Source organism: Schistocerca cancellata, chromosome 3 (genome assembly GCF_023864275.1).
Source record: "Schistocerca cancellata isolate TAMUIC-IGC-003103 chromosome 3, iqSchCanc2.1, whole genome shotgun sequence".
NCBI lineage: Eukaryota > Metazoa > Arthropoda > Insecta > Orthoptera > Acrididae > Schistocerca > Schistocerca cancellata.
The window spans coordinates 414,322,770-414,346,876 of NC_064628.1; the positions used below are offsets into that span (position 1 = coordinate 414,322,770).

A 24,107-nucleotide genomic window follows, 5' to 3' on the forward strand; every position below is an offset into this window, starting at 1 on the left:
ACATCTTTAGTTATTTTTTAATTTTTGTCAGTAATTTCTATTGGTTCCATTTTTATTATAGAATGTTTTGTGATATTCTATTCATCAATTAGATTTTTAACTGAATTTAACCATTTATAATTTCTTTGTAAAGCAAATTTTTTCTTTACGTGTTCTGTTAAATCTTTCAACAACTGATGCTTTTAATTCTGAAATACTTGAATACTGATTAATGTTATGTTTCTTCATTAAATCTTTAAATTATTTGTTACAGTATCCTTTACTGCCATCAATTTGTAAATTATTTGGGTTTCTGATTATAATTTTTTTTTAATTATCTGTATTTTTAGCTTTTTTATCTTTAATAGGAACAGCAAATGCATATTTTGAAAAATCATCAGTTTTGTCAAAAATATTTATAACCTTTGTTTATTTTTGAAATTCCTTTTTAATTACCTGAACTAATTTCAACTAGATCAGCTTGCCATAAATCATCTATACTAAAAAAACAATGTTTCTTCTTTTAAAATTTTTGTAATTGGTTTACGTAGTTCATTAAATATATTTTCATGAATATCATTTAAACCTTCACCATTTACAATTTTTTTAATGAATGTGCTCTTTTTACATTTACAAATTGTCTTCCATTTTTAGTAGTTATTCTATGTGGATTATGTGTTTCTGTAAACTTTTTACACTATAAACAATAAATATGATCGTATTTAAGGACTAAATGTGAACTGTGATTTTACATTTATATATATATAAAGATTTAAATTGATTAAAGAATTTAGTAAATTTTAAATTAATCTAATAATTATATTTCTTGCATAATTTCAAATTCTTTTCCTGCTTTCTTATGTAAGCATTTATTAATTTATCATACTAATGTTTTAAATTTACTTTGTAGTGAATTATTTATAGTTAATGTATAAAGGATATTACTTTGCATTTCGATTATTTTATTCTTTTGTTCTTCCTAGATACTATGGATAATGCCGTTTCTTTGCTTTAAATGTAAAACAATCGCTTTATAATCTTCTTTACTAACATAATTATTGAACTGTGTTAAAATGCTTTATAACATGTTCATTTTCTAATTATTGTCTGTTTACGACATCTTTTGCATCACTTGGATCATTTAAATTAGCAAGTCTCCTTTTTTTAAAAGCAATATGACCCTTAGTTACTTTAAAAATAGCATTACATTCTTTTTGAAATTATTAAATTGCGTTACTTATCTTTGGATCTATGGATGATTGATGTCATTTGATGACATTTTTTAAAATATGAATGTAAGTGTATTAACTCTTTGTTTAGTTTGTTCAGTTAGATGTATCTTATTGCCAAAAATGTCCATTTATTAAATCTAAAATATCATTAAAATTGTAATTCCCACATAGCAATTTTAAAAGAAATAAACATAAATGACCACATATTACTTTATCAAAATTTTGTATTCTGTCTGTTTTATAATATAGTTCATTTTTTCCTAAATAGATATCAAATTTTCTGGTATATTACCAACAATGAATCAAAAACAAATATTTTTATGATAACAAATCCAATGAGTAGCAGATGTATGTAAATTTATTTACAACATTCAATTTTTAATGGTTTATTTACTAATTTGTCAGCCATGAATACGCAATGAAAGTCTTTAATTTTTAATTGTTTAGTTTCAGAATGACATTTTCACTTAGCAGCAGATTATGCGATGATATGAAACATCCTGGAAGATTAAAACTGTGTGCCAGACCGACACTCGAACTCATTACCTGTGCCTGTATACTGCTCCGTGAAGTTATATGGGACACAACAGATGGTAGAGCACTTGCCCATGAAAGGCAAAGGTCCTTAGGTCGAGTCTCGATCTGTCACACAGTTTTTATCTGCCAGGAAGTATCAATTGTTTAGATAGATCTTCTATATCAAAATTACTTAATGCATTATGATATTTATCAAATATTTTTTCAAATGTTTTTGTTGTCTTTTTTCCATTACCATTTTTTCCATTTCTCTGTTATAATTTTTCTTTTTGTTTAATACTGCATTTGCAATTGCTGCAGATCCTCCAGCTAAAGTACCAATTGTTGCAAATATGGTAATGCAGTTAGTAATAATGGTAGAAATGTACCATCATGTTGTGTTAATCCTTTACCATCTATCTTTTTTGTTAAATATTTAATAATTTTATTTCTTTCACAACGTGACAACTAAATTTCTACCAACCATCTTTCCTTTTTTCCCTTTTTGAATATTTGTTAAAAATGGTTTAATTGCATTTAATTCTTCATATAATTGATTTTGGTTTAGTTTTGCTACCAGTTAGCATAGTCAAAAATGTAATAAAGATTTTTTATATAGTTAAAAATTGATAATTTTTTATATAGTTTAAAATTTATGATTTTTTTATATAGATAAAAATGTATAAAAATTCTTAATATAGCTAAAAATGTAATGGTTAAAATTTTTGGAATGATTTTTTGATATGGTTAAAAATTTATAAAGATTTTTTTATAAAATTGAAAATTGTGAAAAAAATTTTTATGTATAACGATTTTTTATATAGTTTAAGATTTTATAAAGGTTTTTATAAACCCAACCATTTTTATCAACATTAATTCCATACCAAATTTTCTTTTTTCATACATTATTCCTCCAACAGCTGTTGCTGCAACTTTTTCACCAAATGTAGCATTATTCACATACATTCTTTCTTTTGCAACTAACTGACTTTTTTTATGAGCTGTATGCTTTTTTCTAAATCTTTATTATCTCTTTAAGCAATATCATGTTTTATACAAGTGTCATCTAATGGATTTATACCTTTATCACTTTTAGCTAACATTTCTTCTAATATTGTACCTTGATCACAAAATTTATGACCTGGAAGATGAATTTCAAATGGGAGTTTGTTATTTAAGGTATTTACTAATCCATTTCCACATTGATAACTTTTCAAAATGTATGTGGAAGATTATTTAAAAAATAATTAAATATCGAATTCCTTTTGGATTATCAATTATAAAATCACTACATTTATTTGTTAACTTTTGTTTAATACTAACATTTTCATTATGATAATTTTTATTTCCAGCTACTTCTTCACCATGAATTACTTCTAATCTATCAATTAACAGTTAAACATCATTAGACCAAACACATCCAATTGATTTGTCTGTATATATTTTAACTTAACCTTCACCTAATTTTTTTAGGTGAAATAATATTTGTAGAATCATCCATAGTTTGTCATCTTGTGTTTGGAAAATAATAATCACCAGTTGGTTTTATTATATATTTATATTTATTATCTCTACTTGATCTTATTTTATTTGAATTATTATCAGAATATAATGTTGAATTTAATAATATAACAGCAAAATTTGATAAATCTTCACTGTTAAACTTTTCATTTAAATCTTCTACACTCCTGGAAATTGAAATAAGAACACCATGAATTCATTGTCCCAGGAAGGGGAAACTGTATTGACACATTCCTGGTGTCAGATACATCACATGATCACACTGACAGAACCACAGGCACATAGACACAGGCAACAGAGCATGCACAATGTCGGCACTAGTACAGTGTATATCCACCTTTCGCAGCAATGCAGGCTGCTATTCTCCCATGGAGACAATCGTAGAGATGCTGGATGTAGTCCTGTGGAACGGCTTGCCATGCCATTTCCACCTGGCGCCTCAGTTGGACCAGCGTTCGTGCTGGACGTGCAGACCGTGTGAGACGACGCTTCATCCAGTCCCAAACATGCTCAATGGGGGACAGATCCGGAGATCTTGCTGGCCAGGGTAGTTGACTTACACCTTCTAGAGCACGTTGGGTGGCACGGGATACATGCGGACGTGCATTGTCCTGTTGGAACAGCAAGTTCCCTTGCCGGTCTAGGAATGGTAGAACGATGGGTTCGATGACGGTTTGGATGTACCATGCACTATTCAGTGTCCCCTCGACGATCACCAGTGGTGTACGGCCAGTGTAGGAGATCGCTCGACACACCATGATGCCGGGTGTTGGCCCTGTGTGCCTCGGTCGTATGCAGTCCTGATTGTGGCGCTCACCTGCACGGCACCAAACACGCATACGACCATCATTGGCACCAAGGCAGAAGCGACTCTCATCGCTGAAGACGACACGTCTCCATTCGTCCCTCCATTCACGCCTGTCGCGACACCACTGGAGGCGGGCTGCACGATGTTGGGGCGTGAGCGGAAGACGGCCTAACGGTGTGCGGGACCGTAGCCCAGCTTCATGGAAACGGTTGCGAATGGTCCTCGCCGATACCCCAGGAGCAACAGTGTCCCTAATTTTCTGGGAAGTGGCGGTGCAGTCCCCTACAGCACTGCGTAGGATCCTACGGTCTTGGCGTGCATCCGTGCGTCGCTGCGGTCCGGTCCCAGGTCGACAGGCACGTGCACCTTCCGCCGACCACTGGCGACAACATCGATGTACTGTGGAGACCTCACGCCCCACGTGTTGAGCAATTCGGCGGTACGTCCACCTGGCCTCCCGCATGCCCACTATACGCCCTCGCTCAAAGTCCGTCAACTGCACATACGGTTCACGTCCACGCTGTCGCGGCATGCTACCAAAGTTAAAGACTGCGATGGAGCTCCGTATGCCACGGCAAACTGGCTGACACTGACGGCGGCAGAGCACAAATGCTGCACAGCTAGCGCCATTCGACGGCCAACACCGCGGTTCCTGGTGTATCCGCTGTGCCGTGCGTGTGATCATTGCTTGTGCAGCCCTCTCGAAGTGTCCGGAGCAAGTATGGTGGGTCTGACACACCGGTGTCAATGTGTTCTTTTTTCCATTTCCAGGAGTGTATATTAATCTGTATTTCAGTTAAAAGTCTCATTAATCTCTCTATACCATCACATGCTTTTTTACCAATTGTTAATTTATCACCATTGATTTCTAAAGGTAAATTATTAATATATTTAAACATATCACAGGTTTTAAAGCAAATACTTTATCTTCACTATGATTTATATACTTTAACATTCTTTCACTAACATTCGACTTTTTAGTTTCACTTATGTTTTTACTTTCATTTTCTTGTTGTATTTATTTAATACATCGCAAATTTCTGTTTCGCTTAATGTATAATCATATCCAGGAATATCATCAGACCAATCTGTTAAATGTTTACTTGGTGATAAATCTTCAAAATTCTCTATATGAAGATATGGAATCATTTGTTTGTCTACTTCTGTATTTTCTTATTTTCTTTTATAACATTATCACCTAAACCTTAAATGCCTTGTTTTACTTTTTCTAAAGCATCAGTAACAGGTTGATCTTCCTTTTTAAATTCTTCCTTTTTATATTCTCACATTCTGTTCTTGGCTGCTTTTTCCAGAGCTTAAATTGTTCTTTTAGTTCTTCAAATTTCTTTCTATTTTGTTTAGCTTACTTAACAACTTTTGCGTCATACTTCGCAAACCTTTATTAATGAAAAAAAAAATTAATTATGTTGATGTTTATGATGATGTTCATGTTTATGTTTTTTATTTATATTTATGTTGATGTTAAAGTTAATATTAATGTTATAGTTAATATTAATGTATTATTGTTAATGTTAATGTCAATGTTAAAGTTAATGTTAATGTTTTAATGTGTTAATATTTAATGTTAATATTTTAATATGTAGTGTTTCGGTTTTTATGTAATGTTTTGGTTTAGAGTTTATGTTGTTAAGAAATGCTGTATTTTAGATCTAAACTTACCTTCATTTGGTTTTCTAGACATATCTTCTATTAAAAAACCAAATTCACCAGTCCAACATTTAGTACACAATTCTTTAAAATTAGCGAACTTTAAATCTCCACCAAAAACTCAAACCAAATATGATTTAAATTTGCATCATCTTGTCTAAAATTATTTAAAAAGTTAAATTGTCTCTAACTAAGTGTTTTGGTATTTTTGAATAAGATTGAGCTAAGTAAAAGCACTCTATACCTTTGTAGACCTCTAGTAAAATAATTTCTAACAATATCTTGATTTTCTAGAGTCAAGTCATCATCTACAACAACTGAATTATCTTCACATTCATCAAACAAGACAATTTTCAATAAAACTTACGATTTGTATATTATTTTTATCTTCAATTGTTTACATTGTTTTGAAATTATTGATATTTGGTTGTTCTAAACTTTTTAAATAAACATAGAAATGGTTAATTTTATTCAAATTTAACTATCCTGCAGCTAAAATATAATTACCAATCATTAATTTTGTTTTACCATAACCACTTCTTCAGTTATGGCACAACTTATAGAATTTGTTAGAAGTTTGCCATGTTTATTTTTTAAGTCTATTTCTTGAATTCTTACTTTAGGTTCCCAAGTTTTTTTTGTTCATTTATTAATAATTTTTTCATTTATTAATCATTTTTTATTTATTCATAATTTTTCATTTATTAATAATTTTTAGTCGTAAATGAGTAGATTCTTTCAAATTAGTGATAAATCATCTGCACTTTGTAAACGATTAACTGTTCCAATATGTGATAATTAGACTTATGTATCATTAGTTTGCCTTTAATCAACTTTTGAACACCAAATTTACAACAAAATATAATAATATTTATTGTGATAGAGAAGCAATTGAAATTCCTGTAGGTCAATTTAGTTTTCAAAAAATCATGGATTTGGTAAAACCTTATATACACATTAAAGCAGATGAAATTTTAAACAGAATAACTATTGAAAGTGTGGTAAAATTGTATTGGATATAGCAGATAGTATTGAAATTTTACTTATTTTTAATAAGCAAGTTGTTCAAGATAATATTAATATAATTGTACAGAATTTGATATGCCATATTTTGTCTTTGTTGTATTTCAGACAAATTGAAAAGCTAGTCAATTAGTTGTTTCATCATTATTTGACCATGTTAAGCAACAGAATATATATTTAAAAATAGTAGAAATTAAGTTTTTCCTAAAGAAATGTGGAATATTAATCCATCGAATAATCTTCTAAAAGCATATGATTCATTTCTTGATTTTAAAGGAATTACTTTACTAAAATCAGATATTGATATTAATCCATTTTGTGTTATAACTATTTTTCCAATTTATGTAATCAATATGACACGTAGATAGAATGTTATAACCACACGAAGAACAAACATGAAACTTTGTGCAACTTTTAATGATAAAATTCCAAATGATGCACTTGCTTATGTTTTTACGTATGGTAAAAAGAATCTTACATATGATGCACAACATAGATTACTTACTGAAAATTTTTAATTATAACACATTTGATTCTATATTAATGAATAAAAAACTTAAAAAACTTATAAAAATGTTAAATTGATCATTATATACTTTTCTGAAACATTTTATGACAGATAGAAAGAAAAAAACTAAAAATTGTAATATAATTTACTTGTGTTAATTAATACATTTTAATTAAGTTACAGATGTTCACAATTTGATTTTTTAAAATAATGTACTTTGTTAACTAATACATTTTAATTAATTTACTTATGTTCACAATGTGTTTTTTTAAAATAATGTACTTTGTTAACTAATACATTTTAATTAATTTACTTATGTTCACAATTTGTTTTTTTAGAATAATGTACTTTGTTAACTAATACATTTTAATTAATTTACTTATATTCACGAGGTACAATTTTTAAAAATAACTTACTTTTGTTAACTAATTTATTTTATTTATTTACTTATGTTCACAATGTAAAATATTTATAATATACCATTGTTAGTTAATACATTTTTATTAATTTACTTACATTAACAATGTGATTTTTAAAAAATAATTTACTTTTGTTAACTAATACATATTATTGTCTTACAATTAATTTGAAAATTATATAGTTAAGTTATAAATCGGTTGGTTACTATAATTAGTTGAGTTATTGTAAATATTATGTATTTGGTTAACGTTTTATCCCTTTCACTGAGTATTTACTCTCAGCAGCTCCTGCTCTGTGCGCGTTATTTTTACCCGGTGCGTATATGTGCAGTCTACCATTATGACTGAGATAAAAATTAGACTCAAAATCCAGTATTGTCAGCGTAAGTCGTTTCCTTTTTTTAAATCTTTGTTCAGAAAGTCTTATTTTGTTGAGAAAAGGTACTTTATTAGGAGAAAAAACATATTACACTAGTAATACTTCAAAGTGTGGTATTTCTCGAAACAAAAATTCAAACATAAAGGCACATTACATTTTACACAACTGTATCTTCTGTCACTTCGTTTATTATGTTTTGCACATACAATACACCTTCTCTGGGTGGACTTCTTCTTTGAAGTTCCTGGGATTAGCGAGATAAAGTGGCGCTCCGTTAGGCAAAGGGATTGTCACCATCAGCCGATCTCCTTCCACGATGTCCCTCTGTTTGTGGTTGGTGGTGAATCTCTAGTATCTCCTTGATAAGTTTCTGTTGAAAATCAGATACTGAAATATTTCGTCCCATTTGAGCTTTATATAATGCATGCGCACTGAGCAGAGACAGATCCACCAAATGAAAAAATATTTTTTTATATAATTTTACAGTTTTTCGTACACATTCTACTGAACTTAGGATCATGTTGCTCCTGTCGACGGCCCCTAAATTTTCAGTGTAGCTTATGATGCAAACTGGTTTTGTTTTTGGTTCATTGTGGTTCTGTCAATTTTGTCAGTCGCTGTAATTTCGCTTGTATGAAGAGTTGAAAGATTCCTAACTTCCCGCTTGTCCTGCCACTTCAGAGCAAGAAGTTTATCTGTTGACATAAACTCGATCTGGCCTTTTCTAAGTTTTTTGATAAAGCAGGCATCTCTTTGCGATTTGTTCTCACAGTTCCACAGGCATTTGTCACTCTGTCATGCAAATAAGAAAATAACGTTGGGCTAGTGTACCAATTGTCAACATATAATGTGTGACCTTTACCAAGGTAACGTTCAAGTAAAGTGAGAAGAATGCTTCCAGGTATTCCAACATTTACACCACTGTCAGTTTCATTTTTTTTTACTTCTGTTGCTGCACCCACATAAATAATAAATTCAAGAATATAACCAGTTTCACAATTACATAACACAAAAAATTTTACACCAAATCTGTGGTGTTTGGAAGGAATGTACTGCTTGAAGAAGACACGACCTTTGAAGAGAACTAAACTTTCGTCAGTACACAAATTTTTAAAGGGATAGAAAGCACCTGGAAATACTTTTCTTAAGTGATCCACAATTCGATGTAATTTCCAGATTTTGTCATTTCCAGGGTCCTTACTGTTATCAGCAAAATGTAACATTCTAAGTAACAGAAGATATCTATCTCTCGGCATGATTTGCGCGAAAATTGGAGTAGACAGTAACTGATCATTGGTCCAATAACTGTTTATTTCATTTTTTCTCACTTGAGCCATCAGAAAACTTACAGCAAGGAAACAGTAAACAGCGTCACTGTTTGTGTTTTTCCAACGTCGCAGTCTTGATTTTCCACTGGCATCATTGCAAAAGTGTTCATAATATAAATTACATTGTTCAGCTATGTAACTCACAATTAATTGGCTAAAAAAAACTTGGAAGCAGTCGTATACAGTACACAAGTCATCTAAATTGACGATTTTGCAACTGGTACCACTGTTATTGGAATTATATACTTTAGGGTCCAAATCGGAGTCTTTCCATCTAAAATCAACTGTTTTGTGTCACTTAGGAGATTTTTCAGGCATACGCTCAGGCTCTTCTTCGTAATCGGAGAAAGAATTGATGATAACATCAAAATCTTGATCTGTATTTACTGGTTCAACGTTTGTTGGTTCGCACATATTTTTTTTATTTTTGGGCGACAGATTTATCTGCCAGCTCGCCGTCGTCATGATCTGTCCACCCATAATCAGCTGGATTGGGCATGATGATGTCCTCGTCGTCACTTTGGTTTAGAATACTCAGCAGCTCATCGTCTGTAAACTGACAGTAACTTCGCGTCATTTTATTCGGTAACGCGGAAACGGCCGCACACAAACTAGGTAATATAGCGATACGAATGAACTCAGCAAAAGGAGAATTCAGCATTCAATAATCGTTCAGGTATTTCCTAGTATTCCAACAATTAAACTGCATACTTGCGCAACAGTTACCTCCGAATCGCTGGCCCGATTGTCGGCGTTATACGTAACTATACGACTGTAGCAGGGAACCACTGTAAGCGTTTTTTTTTATAGAAAATAGTATATATACGTCTGGAGCACTGAAACGATTTGCGTATATTAACGTCTGGAGCAGGGAAAGGGTTAAAATCGGTTAAGTTAATTAAATATACTGAATTTAAAAAAAAAATCAGTTAAGTTACTTCAGCAACACTCCACTGCAGAGTGAAAATCTCATTCTGGAAATTATTACAATGTTAGAAAAAAATCGATGATTTACTCAGAACTTCACAAACTGACCAAGTCAATAGCGAAATGGTCCACATCTGGCTCTTATGAGAACAGTTACTCAGCTTGGCACTGATTTATAGAGTTGTTGGATGTCCTCCTGAGGAGGACCAATTGGTGCGTTAGATCGTCAAAAATCACTAGTTGGTTGGAGAGCCTCGCCCATAATGCTTCAAACGTTCTCAATTGGGGAGAGATGGTTCAAATGGCTCTAAGCACTATGGCACTTAACATCTGAGGTCATCAGTCCCATAGACCTAGAACTACTTAAACCTAACTAACCTAAGGACATCACACACATCCATGCCTGAGGCAGGATTCGAACCTGTGACTGTAGCAGCAGAACGGTTCCAGACTGAAGTGTCTACAACCGCTCGGCCACAGCGGCCGGCTAATCGGATAGAGATCCGGTGCCCTTACTAGCCAGAGTATGGTTTATCAAGCTCAAAAACAAACAACAGAAACTCTCACCTTGTGCTAGTAGTCATTAACTTGCTGAAATATAAGCCAACGGTGGCTTGCCAGGAAGGGTAACATAACAGGGAGAAGAAGTTGTTGACGTACTGCTGTGCTGAAAGGGTACCTCGGGTGACAACAAAAGGGTTCTTGCTTTGAAACGAAATGGCACTTCAGACTGTCATTTCTGGGTGGCAGGCCATATGGCAGGCAACAGGCAGATTGATATGCCACCGCTGTCCAGGGTATCTCCAGACACTTTTTTGGCTTGGAATCTCATTGACTGGAGTAGAACTGTTATCTGTGATGTGTCCCGCTTCAAACTGTGCCCTGATGACCAGTAAAGATGTGTCTGGAGACGCCCCAGACAGCGTTGGGATACCAACCTGAATGTCGTCCTCCAGAAGGCCCGACAACCAGAAGTGATGGTCTGGGCTGCAACGATATTCTGTGCCCTGTTTTGTTGCCCTTCATGGCAAGCCATCCTCGGCTTAAATTTAAACAAGATAATGCTGGCCCACACACGCCGAGAATTTCTGCTGCTTGTCTTTTTGCTTGCCAAACACTAACTTGGCCAGCACAGTCGTCTTGTCTCTCCCCAGCTGAGAAAGTTCGGAGCATTATGGGCTGGGCCCTTCGACCAGTTGGTGATTTTGACGATCTAACGCCCAAATTGGAGAGAATTTGGCGCGTTATCCGTCAGGAGGACATCCAACACCTCTAACAATCAGTACCAAGCCGAATAACTACTCGCATAAGAGCCAGAGGTGGACCAACGTGTTACTGATTTGCTCAGTTTCTGAAGCTCTTTCTCTTGAATAAATCATAGAATTTTTCGGAAATTGTAATGATTTGTTTCTTTGTACATGTACATCACAACTGCCTATTTCTGTCCCATTCGGTTAATCCCTTCGTGGTGCGTCTTTTTCTTGTCGCAAAGTGAATATACTCTCATAAAACAGGATAGTTCTTTTGAAACTAAAACCTTTACGGTCCAGTGCGAAAATTAAAATTCAAGCCATGTTTCTCTTTTTGTTAATGTGGAACAGAGTTTCCCCATCTGGAGGTAATTATCCACCAAGAGGTAAAATGAAAGTTGCTGATGAGTAACAACGAGTTTGAATTTGTTTCGCTCAGGAAACTAAATTATTTTTTAAAGATCACTATTTTGTAGGTCGGTAGTACTGATCACGTAAGTTACCACACCAATAATCACATTTTTTGTACTCTAATTGTGTGTCGAAATGTGGAGAAGTTAGAGCTTGTGAGACTGATGTATGCACGTCATCATCTTTAGTCCACTCACTATATGCATACTTTATAGTTTCTACATGCATCCATCAGAATGAAACTGAGACACACGCTTAAATAGCAGATGAAGATACCTTCTTCGAGTTGTAGATAGTTTCCACAATGGGCCAGAAATTTCTTCCGTATTCACTTCGCAGATATAAGCGAACCAATTGACAGCACATCAGTACTATACAATGGCTACTACACTGCTCAGGGGAAGTCATGAGATACCTCTTAATATCGTGTCGTACCTCCTTTTGCCCAGGCCAGTCAGCAACTCGACGAAGTCCCCTTCAGAAATAGTGAGACATATGCCTCTATAGCCGTCCATAATTGCGAAACGCTACAATATTTTATGCACGAAATGACCTCTCGATTGTGTCCCATAAATATTCGATTGAGTTCATGTCGGGCGATCTGGGTGGACAAATCATTCACTCGAACTGTGGTGCAAATGGCTCTGAGCACTATGGGACTTAACATCTGTGGTCATCAGTCCCCTAGAACTTAGAACTACTTAAACCTAACTAACCTAAGGACATCACACACATCCATGCCCGAGGCAGGATTCGAACCTGCGACCGCAGTAGTCGCGCGGTTCCGGACTGAGCGCCTGAACCGCTAGACCACCGCGGCCCACTCGAACTGTCCAGGATGTTCTTCAAACCAATTATGAACAATTGTAGCCCCATGACATGGTACATTGTCATCCATAAAAATTCAGACGTTTCTTTGGGAACATGAAGTCCACAGATGGCTGCAAATGGTCTCTAAGTAGGCGAACATAATCATAACGGGTTCAGTTGGACCAGATGACCCTGTCCATTCCATATAAACACAGCACACACCATTATCGGGACACCACCAGCTTGCGTACTGTCTTGTTGACATCTTGGGTCCATGACTTCGTGGAGTCTGCGCCACACTCCAACCCTACTAACAGCTCTTGGCAACTGAAATCAGGACTCATCAGAGTAGGCCATGGTTTTTCCAGTTGTCTAGGGTCCGTCTGATATGATACCGTGCCCAGAAGAACTACTGCATGTGATGTGGTATTTGCAAAGGTACTTGCGTCGCTCGTTTGCCCATAAACGCCAGTTTTCGCCGTGCTCTTCTAACAGATACATTCGTCGTACGTCCCACATTGATTTCTGCCGTTGTTTCACTCAGTGTTGTTTTTCTGTCAGCACTGACAACTCTATGCAAACGCCACTGCTCTCGCTCGCTGAGTGAAGGCCGTCGGCCATAGCGTTTCCCGTGGCGTCAGGTAATGCCCGAAATTTGGTATTCTCGACACACTCGTGACGCTGTGGGTTTCGGAATATTGAATTCGCAAACGATTTCTGAAATAGAATGTCTTATGTGTGTAGCTCCAACTGCCATTCCATGTGTTGTGACAATGCAGTGTTGTGCCAATTCACGGAGTTTGGAGGAAGCCGAAGGCACGCGTTTAAGCTCACGCAGGCTGGCGTGAGGTCTGGAAAATGACAAGGAATTATAGTAGCCAAAAATAGTACATAGCTTCTGGAATACTTAACTTTAATCCTTAATTGGAGAACATCGGTCTTCATGATACATAATTACAATCTCAATATAAACTGGTAATGTCACCTTGCTAGGTCGTAGCAAATGACGTAGCTGAAGGCTATGCTAACTATCGTCTTGGCAAATGAGAGCGTATTTGTCAGTGTAGCTTCGCTAGCAAAGTCGGCTGTACAACTGGGGCGAGTGCTAGGACGTCTCTCTAGACCTGCCGTGTGGCGGCGCTCGGTCTGCAATCACTGACAGTGGCGACACGCGGGTCCGACGTATACTAACGGACCGCGGCCGATTTAAAGGCTACCACCTAGCAAGTGTGGTGTCTGACGGTGACACCACACCATGTTCAAAACCTGTTAATCCCCCGCCGGCTGCGGTGGCCGTGCGGTTCTAGGCACTTCAGTCCCGAACCGTGTGACTGCTACGGTCGCAGGTTCGAATCCTGCCTCGGGCATGGATGTGTGTGATGTCCTTAGGTTAGTTAGGTTTTAGTAGTTCTAAGTTCTAGGGGACTGATGACCTCTGATGTTGAGTCCCGTAGTGCTCAGAGCCATTTTTTTTTTGTTAATCCCCGCTGTGCCGCCGTAATCACGTCGGAAACTTTTAACGTGAATCACTTGTTTGCAAATGACAGTTCCACCAATGCACTGCAATACTACCGCCATATTTGTATGTGCATATCGCTATCTCATCACTTTTGTCACCTCGGTATATTATTACTATAACAATAATATTAGTGGCAGTGGGAGTGCATGAAGCTCTGGCAGCCTGAAGCCTTCCGATCTCTGCCAATTCAGAATAAAGTGTCGAACAGTTCAAATGGTTCAAATGGCTCTGAGCAGTATGGGACTTAACATCTATTGTCATCAGTCCACTAGAACTTAGAACTACTTAAACCTAACTAACCTAAGGACAGCACACAACACCCAGTCATCACGAAGCAGAGAAAATCCCTGACCCCGCCGGGAATCGAACCCGGGAACCCGGGCGCGGGAAGCTGTCGAACAGTCAAATGATTTACGAAGAGTAATTACAGTACCAATTTTTTTAACTTTGTTCATTTTAAATGGGGGTAAAGGTCATGCTTGAAGCAAGTATTGCTGAAAACGGGATTGGTGCTGGAGAAATATGTTTTGTGTCTACCTTACAGGTGGATAGTAAGCTTTCTTTTCTGAGGAGCTGTAGGTAGCACTCTGAACACACTGAAAATTACTTCTTCATTATAAAAATAAAAAAGGTTGTTAGAAATAAGTAGCACTAATTGTCTAATTTACTCGTTACTTTGTGGTTTAATAAAAACACGTGCAAAAACTAAGTATTGGCAATCTATTCTTATTTTAAAAGTAAAAACGTACAAAGAAAATTCTTATTCATTCTAAACTCTAGTTAGGCAATAATGTTGATGACCATGGTGTGGTGAATTGGAGAGAGGAGCTACCAATACCTAAATTACAATCAGGTATGATGGAGTCAGAAAGGTAGGTAACCACATCCCCATACTGTATGTGCACTATAGGCAAAATTTCATTATTTGATATCCTTCCTGATGTGGCAATTTTAATAGTCAGCAGAGGAATTACTATTATGTTAATTACGTTTCCATAATTTCAGGGGAACAGCAGTATATGAATATAGCAAGAAACATACATATATAAATACTAAGTTTGAACCTTTATAGAGGGTGAATCACCTAAAATTTGCAGCACAAATATTGCGGAAATGGAAAGTGCTACTGACGTGCGGTTTTCATAGAATGGATTGGCAATCAGGAGCTTGTACTGTTAGCCAATAAACAGAGTGTAATAATAGATAGAAAATGTATCATTTGCGCAAACATACACTTTTTTTAAAGGGAGCAATGTCTATTAACATTAAAAATCAAAAATTAGGGTAAATTATAATGTCAGTGGTGTTTGTTGTGGATTCTAGTCCGACCCGTTTACAAGATATTGCATTTCGAAGCTTTCCCACACCGACACTTGTTTGTGCCAATCAAATTGCAAAGTTTCTGGGTGCGATGTTTTATGTTTGCTTGCAATGTGCTTGTGTGTTCCTTGAGTGCACTGCGACTTGATAGTCAATTAGTATGCGACGGTCCATGCAGGAGGTTGTAAGTGGGCGATGTGATTTATCAGAGCACAAAAAGCAGACATGCTGATGGGGAATGAGAGTGTAGGAAGAATGTAGTTTGTTCTTGTACGGTGTATGCGGCAAGATATCCCAATACAAGTCAACGATTTCGGCAGTTATTTATCAACCTCTTCACACAATTATTTTAAAGTGATAGTGTAACACTTCGACAAAATAACAGAAGGAAACAAGTGAACTTCAGAAGGGGGCAAAATTAATGTTCTTCCTGCTGTTGTTGTTTATTCATACTTTAGCTCCCGTGAAATCGCACGAGGAAGTGGCATAATTCAGGTAAGTGTCCTATGCATCGTCCCCCGACACGATTTCCATGCCTATCACATCTCTCTCCATCAAGAGCTGCAGGGAAACCATTACGACAATCGTGTTAACTTATGTTAAGACAAGATATTCAAGATGTATCATTTATCTTGTTTGGTGATGAAGCGACATTTACCAATCATGGGCAGGTACGCTGCCGAAACATGCACTATTGGTCTGTTGACAATCCCCGTTAGCTTCGTCAGGTGGAACTTCAGTGTCCATGGAGTGTAAACGTGTGGTGTGGGATAGTGAACCATCAGCTCATTGGCTCCTTTTTGATGGACAGAACATTGAACACGCACAAGTATCGTGTCCTCCTAACAGACCATCTTCCATGGGTGCTAGAAGACGTTTCTTTGCACACTAGGAGGAACCTCTGGTACCAACACGATGTCCGTCCGATTCACAGCGCAGGAAGTACTACATGAAGTCTCCGTGAATTGGATCCGAATCGTTGGACTGGATGCAGGGGTCGATACCTTGGATGCCTATTCCACCCGATGATATTCAGCGATATATTACTGCCTGGATATCTCCGCTGAAATGCTAACACGTGTGTAGCAGTCGTTCCATACCAGACTGCAAGCGTGTATTGGCCGTGCTTGTCGTTATTTTGAACACGACCTGTGATGGCCAGTTGTCTCGTTATTGATCAGAATAATAACTAGTGTATGCACTTGTTTTGTTCTTTAGCGTGTGCTACCACATGTTTTGTACAAGTGTGGGTATGAAAGCTTTTCAAAATATCCTGAAATAAATATCACTGACATTCTAATTTACCCTATCTTTAGTTTCTTTTTATCAATGTGCATTGTTCTATTTTAAAAAGTGTGGTTTTCACAAAAAATACATTTTTTAATTATTACTGCGATCTGTTAATTGACTAACAGTGCGAGGCCCTGACTACCAATTCATTTTGCGAAAACCGCACATCAATAGCACTTTCCATTTCTGCGATCTTTGCGGTGCAAATTTTACGTGATTCACATTGTATACGTATGCCAAGACGAAAGGCACAAAATTCTTTTCATAAGAAATTCCACTTTTGAAAGAATCTTCCCTTCTCCACCAAATCGCCGAAAACTTCGAGTTTTACATGCTTGAATATAACAAACTGTCCGCTCACGTATTTCGAAAACAACCACTTCTGCTTTGTTTCGTTTGGCGTTCAACGTGCGGATGACAATGACAATGCACGTGTTTCCGGGCTGACAAAAACTGTTTTTGTAATCACGCTTGACAACTGCGTGGCGTACGCTCTGTGTTTTTGTCACTGCACGTGACAGCCGGCAAGCAGCTATGTGCTACTGGTAGCGTCAGCGCGGTCTCCCGCGTTATGTGATTGTGGATTAGATGGTAGGTTAGTAGTTCTAGAGGGCAGAGTCGATAAAGCAGATAAAGTCTTTAGTCCGTGTGTGTATGTGTACGTATGACTGCATGTGTGTTGTGAGGGGGAGGGGGTCGATTGCAGAAATTTGTTAACAGAAGGAGTGTGTCAATTAAGTGTTTGTTTGAGGACAGTAGTCATTTCTGGTTTACTGCTTCTTAACTCTGCTTTGCTTTAACGAGAATATGTGGGACTGTTACAGACAAGTGCGGGTCGTCATTTGGACAACTGTTCGGGAATTTAAGTTTTTAAGACAGTGGGGACAGGTTTCACTTGGATTACTGTAGTCTTGGATTTCGGAGGTCGTTGGTTTACAAAATTTCTGGCATAAATAAGAACGTAGTTGAGATTATTATAAACGACATCGGCAAGAATAAATCAGGGATCCATTACTCACACGGTGGTTTATTGTGGGAGTGTTGGTACACGTTTTTATTCCTTTTTAGATCTCTACTAAAACTGCTATCCACTTTTTGTTTTAAGAGGCTTCATTTTCAATTTTATAAGCCTTAGTACCTGATTCTAGGTTTTCCAAACAAGTTTACCAGTTAACGTAACGGGGATAGTTAAAAATTGACTTGATGAAGTGCATGATAATGTAAAAGAAATGAGAGAGCAAATACAAAATTTTTGTAGAGGCTGATGTGATGAAAGTGTCAGTGTGGAAAATAGGTCAGGAATCACTGTCGATGTTGAGGTTCAGTTCGTCATACTGCTTGTCCCATTAGCACAGTGGCTAACAATTTACAACCAATATATGGAATTCATTTATAGCCAACGATGCCTTTAAAATAGGTTCTATTATATTCAATGAGGTTTCAGAATTGCAGCCGGATCATGTTGAGTTCTTGCCACAATTTTATAGAAGATTCAGTACGCCGGGAAAACTTCAAAGATGATATTTATTACAATAACTTTTGTTTTAAAGTACCGAGTGTTGGTGGAGTTACACGTGAGGATGTTCTAATTACATGTGCAACGAACATAAAAGCAGGCTTATGATAACCTAGTCTATCTCCCCCCCCCCAACCCCGCCTACCCCTCACGTCTCCCATTGCCGACCACTGTCCTCATTCCATCTGAAAACAAGGTACATACCGATGCGCCACCTCAGTTATCAGTCCCATGAAAGCCTGCCTTTTAAGTTGGGTATCTACTGACATGAGAGGTCCAAATGGATTTGCGATGAAAGCTGCTGGTGGTAGAAGGAAACTTGAGTGTCCGCTGATACAGTAACTCCGGCTGCGTGTACATTCACCTGCAAATGTTGCAGCGGTGTAATGGAAGGCGATGTGGCTATAAATCCCTCATCGTGCAAGTCGTGTTCCCACTCAGCATAATTAGTAGGAAATTTTAGGCTCTACTTCTACTACTGGAAGGAAATTGCAATCCATGAGGTACGAACGTGACGGGTGGATTCCTTGGTCCAGAAACATTAATTTGCCTACGCTTGATACTGGTCTCACGCTAGTTAGCTTTTATCGTGGGCAAAATTGAAGCAAATACTTACGTTGCCGTGCCTCACACGAAGATACGAAATACCACGTCAAGCGAAGATATGTTGCAATGAGCTACGTTTCTGCGAAACTCTTGTTGATCTCCAGTTAGTAAATTGTGGCGACGATGCTACTTTCAGTCGCTGCCAATTACAGTACACTCCTTTTATTAACTGAGCTGAATCCTACTAAGTCTGCAAGTGGTTCTTCGCTCTGTAATTGATATTCCAAAATGAATATAGGAGTTTTAAGACTTTACAGAATTTTCTACTTTCAACGTACAGTTACAAATAATATATCAATTGAAAGAAAAACTCAAACAGTTTTTCTTACAAGTGTTCAATGTGAGCACTATTCGTCACACGGCACACATTGAAGTGACACGAGTGTTCGTCCCAAATATTGATGAGCGTGTGTTTCACAACTTCTTCAATCCTGTTCTTCAGTTGGGTAGATCAGCTGCTAGCAGAGGCCGATACACACGATCCTCCATAAACCCCCATAGATAAAATTCGTCTGGCGCCAAATCGGTTGAACGTGGAGTCCATGCGGAACAAGCTCTGTTGTCCGGCCTCTTGCGGCAAATCCAGTGGTTGGATACAATGAAATTCATCCAGTCGCATACTGAGTTACACCAGTGAGGCGGCACACAATCTTCCTACCAAACAGTTTTCTGTAGTTCCGCTTCTTCCAAATGAGGAAAGCGCCATAGCTTTAGCGCATCACATTCATTGCATGCAGTTCCCATTGCAGTGTTCCCTCGCTGACAGGTGGGATGGACCTTCATTCACTGTCTGCAGCAGTTCTTGGCGGGTTATAAGCCATTTTGATTCACAAAACGCTTATCCTGTCCGTCTCAGTCAGGATCTTTTTCAGACCACAATTCTGACGTCGTGTTTCGTGGAAACGTGAGTTACACACTGCTTGTAGACACGATGACAGTGCGTCGTGGAACACCAACAAATCTACCAACTTGATACGGCCAAACACGATTTCCGCTTTTTGCAAGACCGTCACGTCTCTACATTTACGCATGTTTACGTACATAAATGTTCCACTGATTGCTACTGTCTTTCGCTCACGCAGAGGCAGCGGGCGTGCGGTTCAGCACGTGAGTCCATCGCTCTGCCACCTGTAAAGCACTCCGTCTTCAGGCCACAAGTGGCCCATCGGGACCATCCGACTGCCGTATCATCCTCCGCTGAGGATGCGGATAGGAGGGGCGTGTGGTCAGCACACCGCTCTCCCGGTCGTTATGATGGTTTTCTTTGACCGGAGCCGCTACTATTCGGTCGAGTAGCTCTTCAATTGGCATCACGAGGCTGAGTGCACCCCGAAAAATGGCCACCCATCCGAATGCCGGCCACGCCCGACAACGCTTAACTTCGTTGATCTGACGGGAACCGTTGTATCCACTGCAGCAAGGCCGTTGCCCTGCCACCTGCAAAGGCTTAAATGAAAATATGTGCTTACGCACTGGGGTGACTAATTTTTTGCCCGGTGAGCTTACAAGTAAAGAGAAAACGCAAGACGTACAGGACTACTATTAATGATTCATTCGTTTACAAAAAAACCCTATTTTTCAGAATATTAGACGTAAAATTATGACTGATGCTCCAACAGAACCGTAAATCCTCCAAGATCGCATTTTGCACTCTACAAAAGTTCTGTGAGTGCCGCTCTGGATACACGACACACATCCATACGATTTTCAAGTTCGCTCCAAATCTTATGTAGCAACATCCTGTCAATGAGTATCAGAGCAGCATTGACACCTTTTCTGGGCTGCTACAATGTCCTTGGCAGTGGGGGTACGTGAACAGGGTTCTTCATGAAAACCGAAAGATAAAGGTCTCACGACGTTAGACCAAACGACCTGAGGGACCAGGGGAACAGAGCCACATCATCCTCACCACTACATCCAATCCAGCGATGTGCAAGTTTGTCGTTTAGCTAGCGACGAACGTCTATGCTCCAATGAGGGGGTACCCCGTCTGGTTGTAGGATGAAATTCTCCGCATCAGCAATCCCTTGTGGAAACAATCACATCTGCAACGTACCGGGGTAACAGGTACCCGACTCAGAAGGAGAACATTCTGTGATATTGCCCAGAAAACGTTAACTTTCAGCGAATCTCGTTCATGGGCCACTTTTTCATGAGATTTTTCAGTGCCCCACGCTCTCACACTGTGGCGATAACGCTTTCCAGACAAATGAAAGGTTGCTTCGTAGCTGAATATCAGCTTAGATGCGAAATGCTCATTCTCAAGTGCTCCTGCATTGTGATGCAAAACCGAAGGCGTCGGCCATAATCTTCGGTTTCTATTGTTCCACGATGTGCAGACGGTACGGTTCGAAATGTAAACGCCGTTGCTAAATCTTCCATCCTTTTTCGTGCGTTATTCCAAGCTCGTGGTTTGCATGGACCGTTAATTTTTTTCTTTTTTTTTTGGGACTGCTTAAGAAATTTTTCCTCATTTTCTCCACGGATGGCCGATCGCAGTGACCGAGCGGTTCTAGGCGCTTCAGTCTGGAACCGCGCGACCGCTACGGTCGCAGATTCGAATCCTGCCTCGGGCATGGATGTGTGTGATATCCTTAGGTTAGTTAGGTTTAAGTAGTTCTAAGTTCTAGAGGACTGATGACCTCAAATGTTAAGTCCCATAGTGCTCAGTCATTTGAACCATTTTCTCCACGGATGCATCTAGCATACGATCGAGCGGTACTTTTCTGTTTACAAAGGGAACCAGTATCACTAACTGTTCGATACCAATGCACAGCGCTATGGTTACATGGTGGTTCTTTTGCATAAATCCTTCTGAATGTAAGCTGCACTGTTGTAACAGATGAACATCTCTCGTATTCGCTGGGAAAGTGTAGAGGAGTGGTAGGGGTACACAAGCGCGAGGTCTGTGTACTGTGCGTATCGCAATTAGCAGCGGAGACTGACACGGGTGAAAGTGTACGAGAGGAAAGGGGTGGAAGGGAGGGAGAGGGGCGCGAAGAATTCTCTTGTCTGAAAAAATGTTCTCAAACCCGCCCTGATTTTCCAACATATGCTAACTCTTTTCCCGCTTTGTCCCCATTTTATAACGCCGGTTGATGGGTACAGTGCGAAGAGGGCGAGTTTAAGATTCTGTTCACGCATCAGTCACATTGTCCATGTAACACTTCGGAAAAACATAGAACTCTGGAAACGAATGAATAATTCATAGTAGCCGTGTACTATCTTGCGTCATCCCATCCCAATCGTTCCAGTTTGGCTAGTGCTCCGTAGCGTCTTGGTGTGCCAAACAAATTTCTGACAAGTAAATGTTTAGTTGATAGTAATAGAAATTTAATATTCGAATTCAATTCTGAAGTGGCATAATTAAGTTTGCTTGAAAGTCAATCTCATTTCAAGTAAATGACTATTCCCCTCGGCATTAAAGGCTTTCTAAAACATATTCTCCCTAAAGACCCCACGACATTTTCAAGAAAACGACTACTATGGTAAATGTGGGTCATTCTGTACGGAAACAGTCAATAGGCCCCGTTACCTCTACGAATTTTTCGAAAAAAATTTCAGTCGTCAGTTGCAAACGCATTGTAATTACTCTTTACCGGTTTCAAAAAAGTAATCTGTCATTTTCAGAAGCTTAGTACTGATTTAGCAGACGTCAGTGTCTCCTCCATAATGCCATGATACGTCCAGATATGTGCACCACTTACTAATTTGTCGAAATCGGTAAAGCGTAATAAAAATATATTTGCAACCGACGACTGAATTTTATCCCGAAAAATATATACTACAGTTGCTGAACATTACAGCCATGAATAAAATGATACCTCAACTGTTGCATTGCTGATAGAGCAGAAGTTTTTGTTGCAAGTACACGATTCGGTTACCAATTTACACGTGCACTAACGTAGTCGAGTCTTTACTCGCGCCTGTCGAACAACAGAACAGTAGGTGAAGTTCCGATGTGTTATGAACGCCAAGGGTTTCACGAGCGTCGTCGCACAACCGCCAGTCTTTTGATCCGCCTCAAAGTTTCTTTTCCGCTACTGCACATTCTTCAGAACGTGATTATCGATTGACAGTTACTCCAGAACGGCCCTCCTCTAGATGATTCAAGAAGCAGAACCGGGACAATGAGGTAGAGACGATTTGAATAGCGAAAAACTGCAACAGCTTGGAATATTTTAGACTGACGAGTCAAAAAAATGGTTCAAATGGCTCTGAGCACTATCGGACTTAACTTCTGAGGTCATCAGTCCCCTAGAACTTAGAACTACTTAAACCTTACTAACCTAAGGACATCACACACATCTATGCCCGAGGCAGGATTCGAACCTGCGACCGTAGCGGTCGCGCGGTTCCAGACTGTAGAGCCTAGAACCGCTGGGCCACTCCGGCCGGCAGACTAACGAGTCCTTTCGCGTTTTTCTTAACACTTGCTGATAATAAGTGCCACAACAGCGATTCCCAATGCAAAGAGTATGACTGAACAGTAAGAAAAAAAGTTTCGAGTACTCACGTCGTTGCCCAGCATGACGGATGCGTCGTGTTGCACTTCACTCGACGAGCCAGCGACCGCACAGCCTGTTATGCAGAAACTAGAGGCAGACACTGCTGGTTCTACTACCACGTTATCAGACCACAGAAACCGGCGGAAGGACAACAGCTCCCCTAACTTCCTACTATCGCCCCACCCCGCCACTGCATATATTTGCTGCGACGGGCGTTTGTACTAATTGCAAGCCATCCCGATATCACCTCATTACGAGCGGAACACATAACGACTCACAAAACGCCACGTGCAGACAAACACATGAACCCGTGAATCTATGAAGGCAGCTCTAATCATTTTCACCTTAATTGGTAAAATGTTGTATATCGTTTGCATTTGAAGCAGTTAAAGGTAAACCGGTAGACTCCCCGGCAGGAAAGAAATGCTCGTCCACACATCTGTTTCCTTTGTTTTGTTCTCTGCTCACGTAACCTCCGATGGTAGCTTTCCGTACCTCAGTATGTAAGCATTCCTTAAGGGTACTTTTACACAATTGAGGCGTTTCTCGTGTTGGCAATGATAAATAAC

At 38.4% G+C, this 24,107-nt stretch overlaps 1 protein-coding gene across 1 annotated transcript in view; it reads right to left on the reverse strand.

The window, feature by feature from the left end:
* Positions 1–23,655, reverse strand: part of LOC126176346 (solute carrier family 22 member 7-like) — a 127,491-nt gene extending 103,836 nt beyond the window's left edge. The window contains exon 1 of the mRNA XM_049923498.1: positions 23,547–23,655. Coding sequence (XP_049779455.1) covers positions 23,547–23,561 — 15 coding nt within the window. The 5' untranslated portion in view covers positions 23,562–23,655. The remainder of the gene's footprint in view (positions 1–23,546) is intronic.
* Positions 23,656–24,107: the final 452 nt, after the last annotated feature.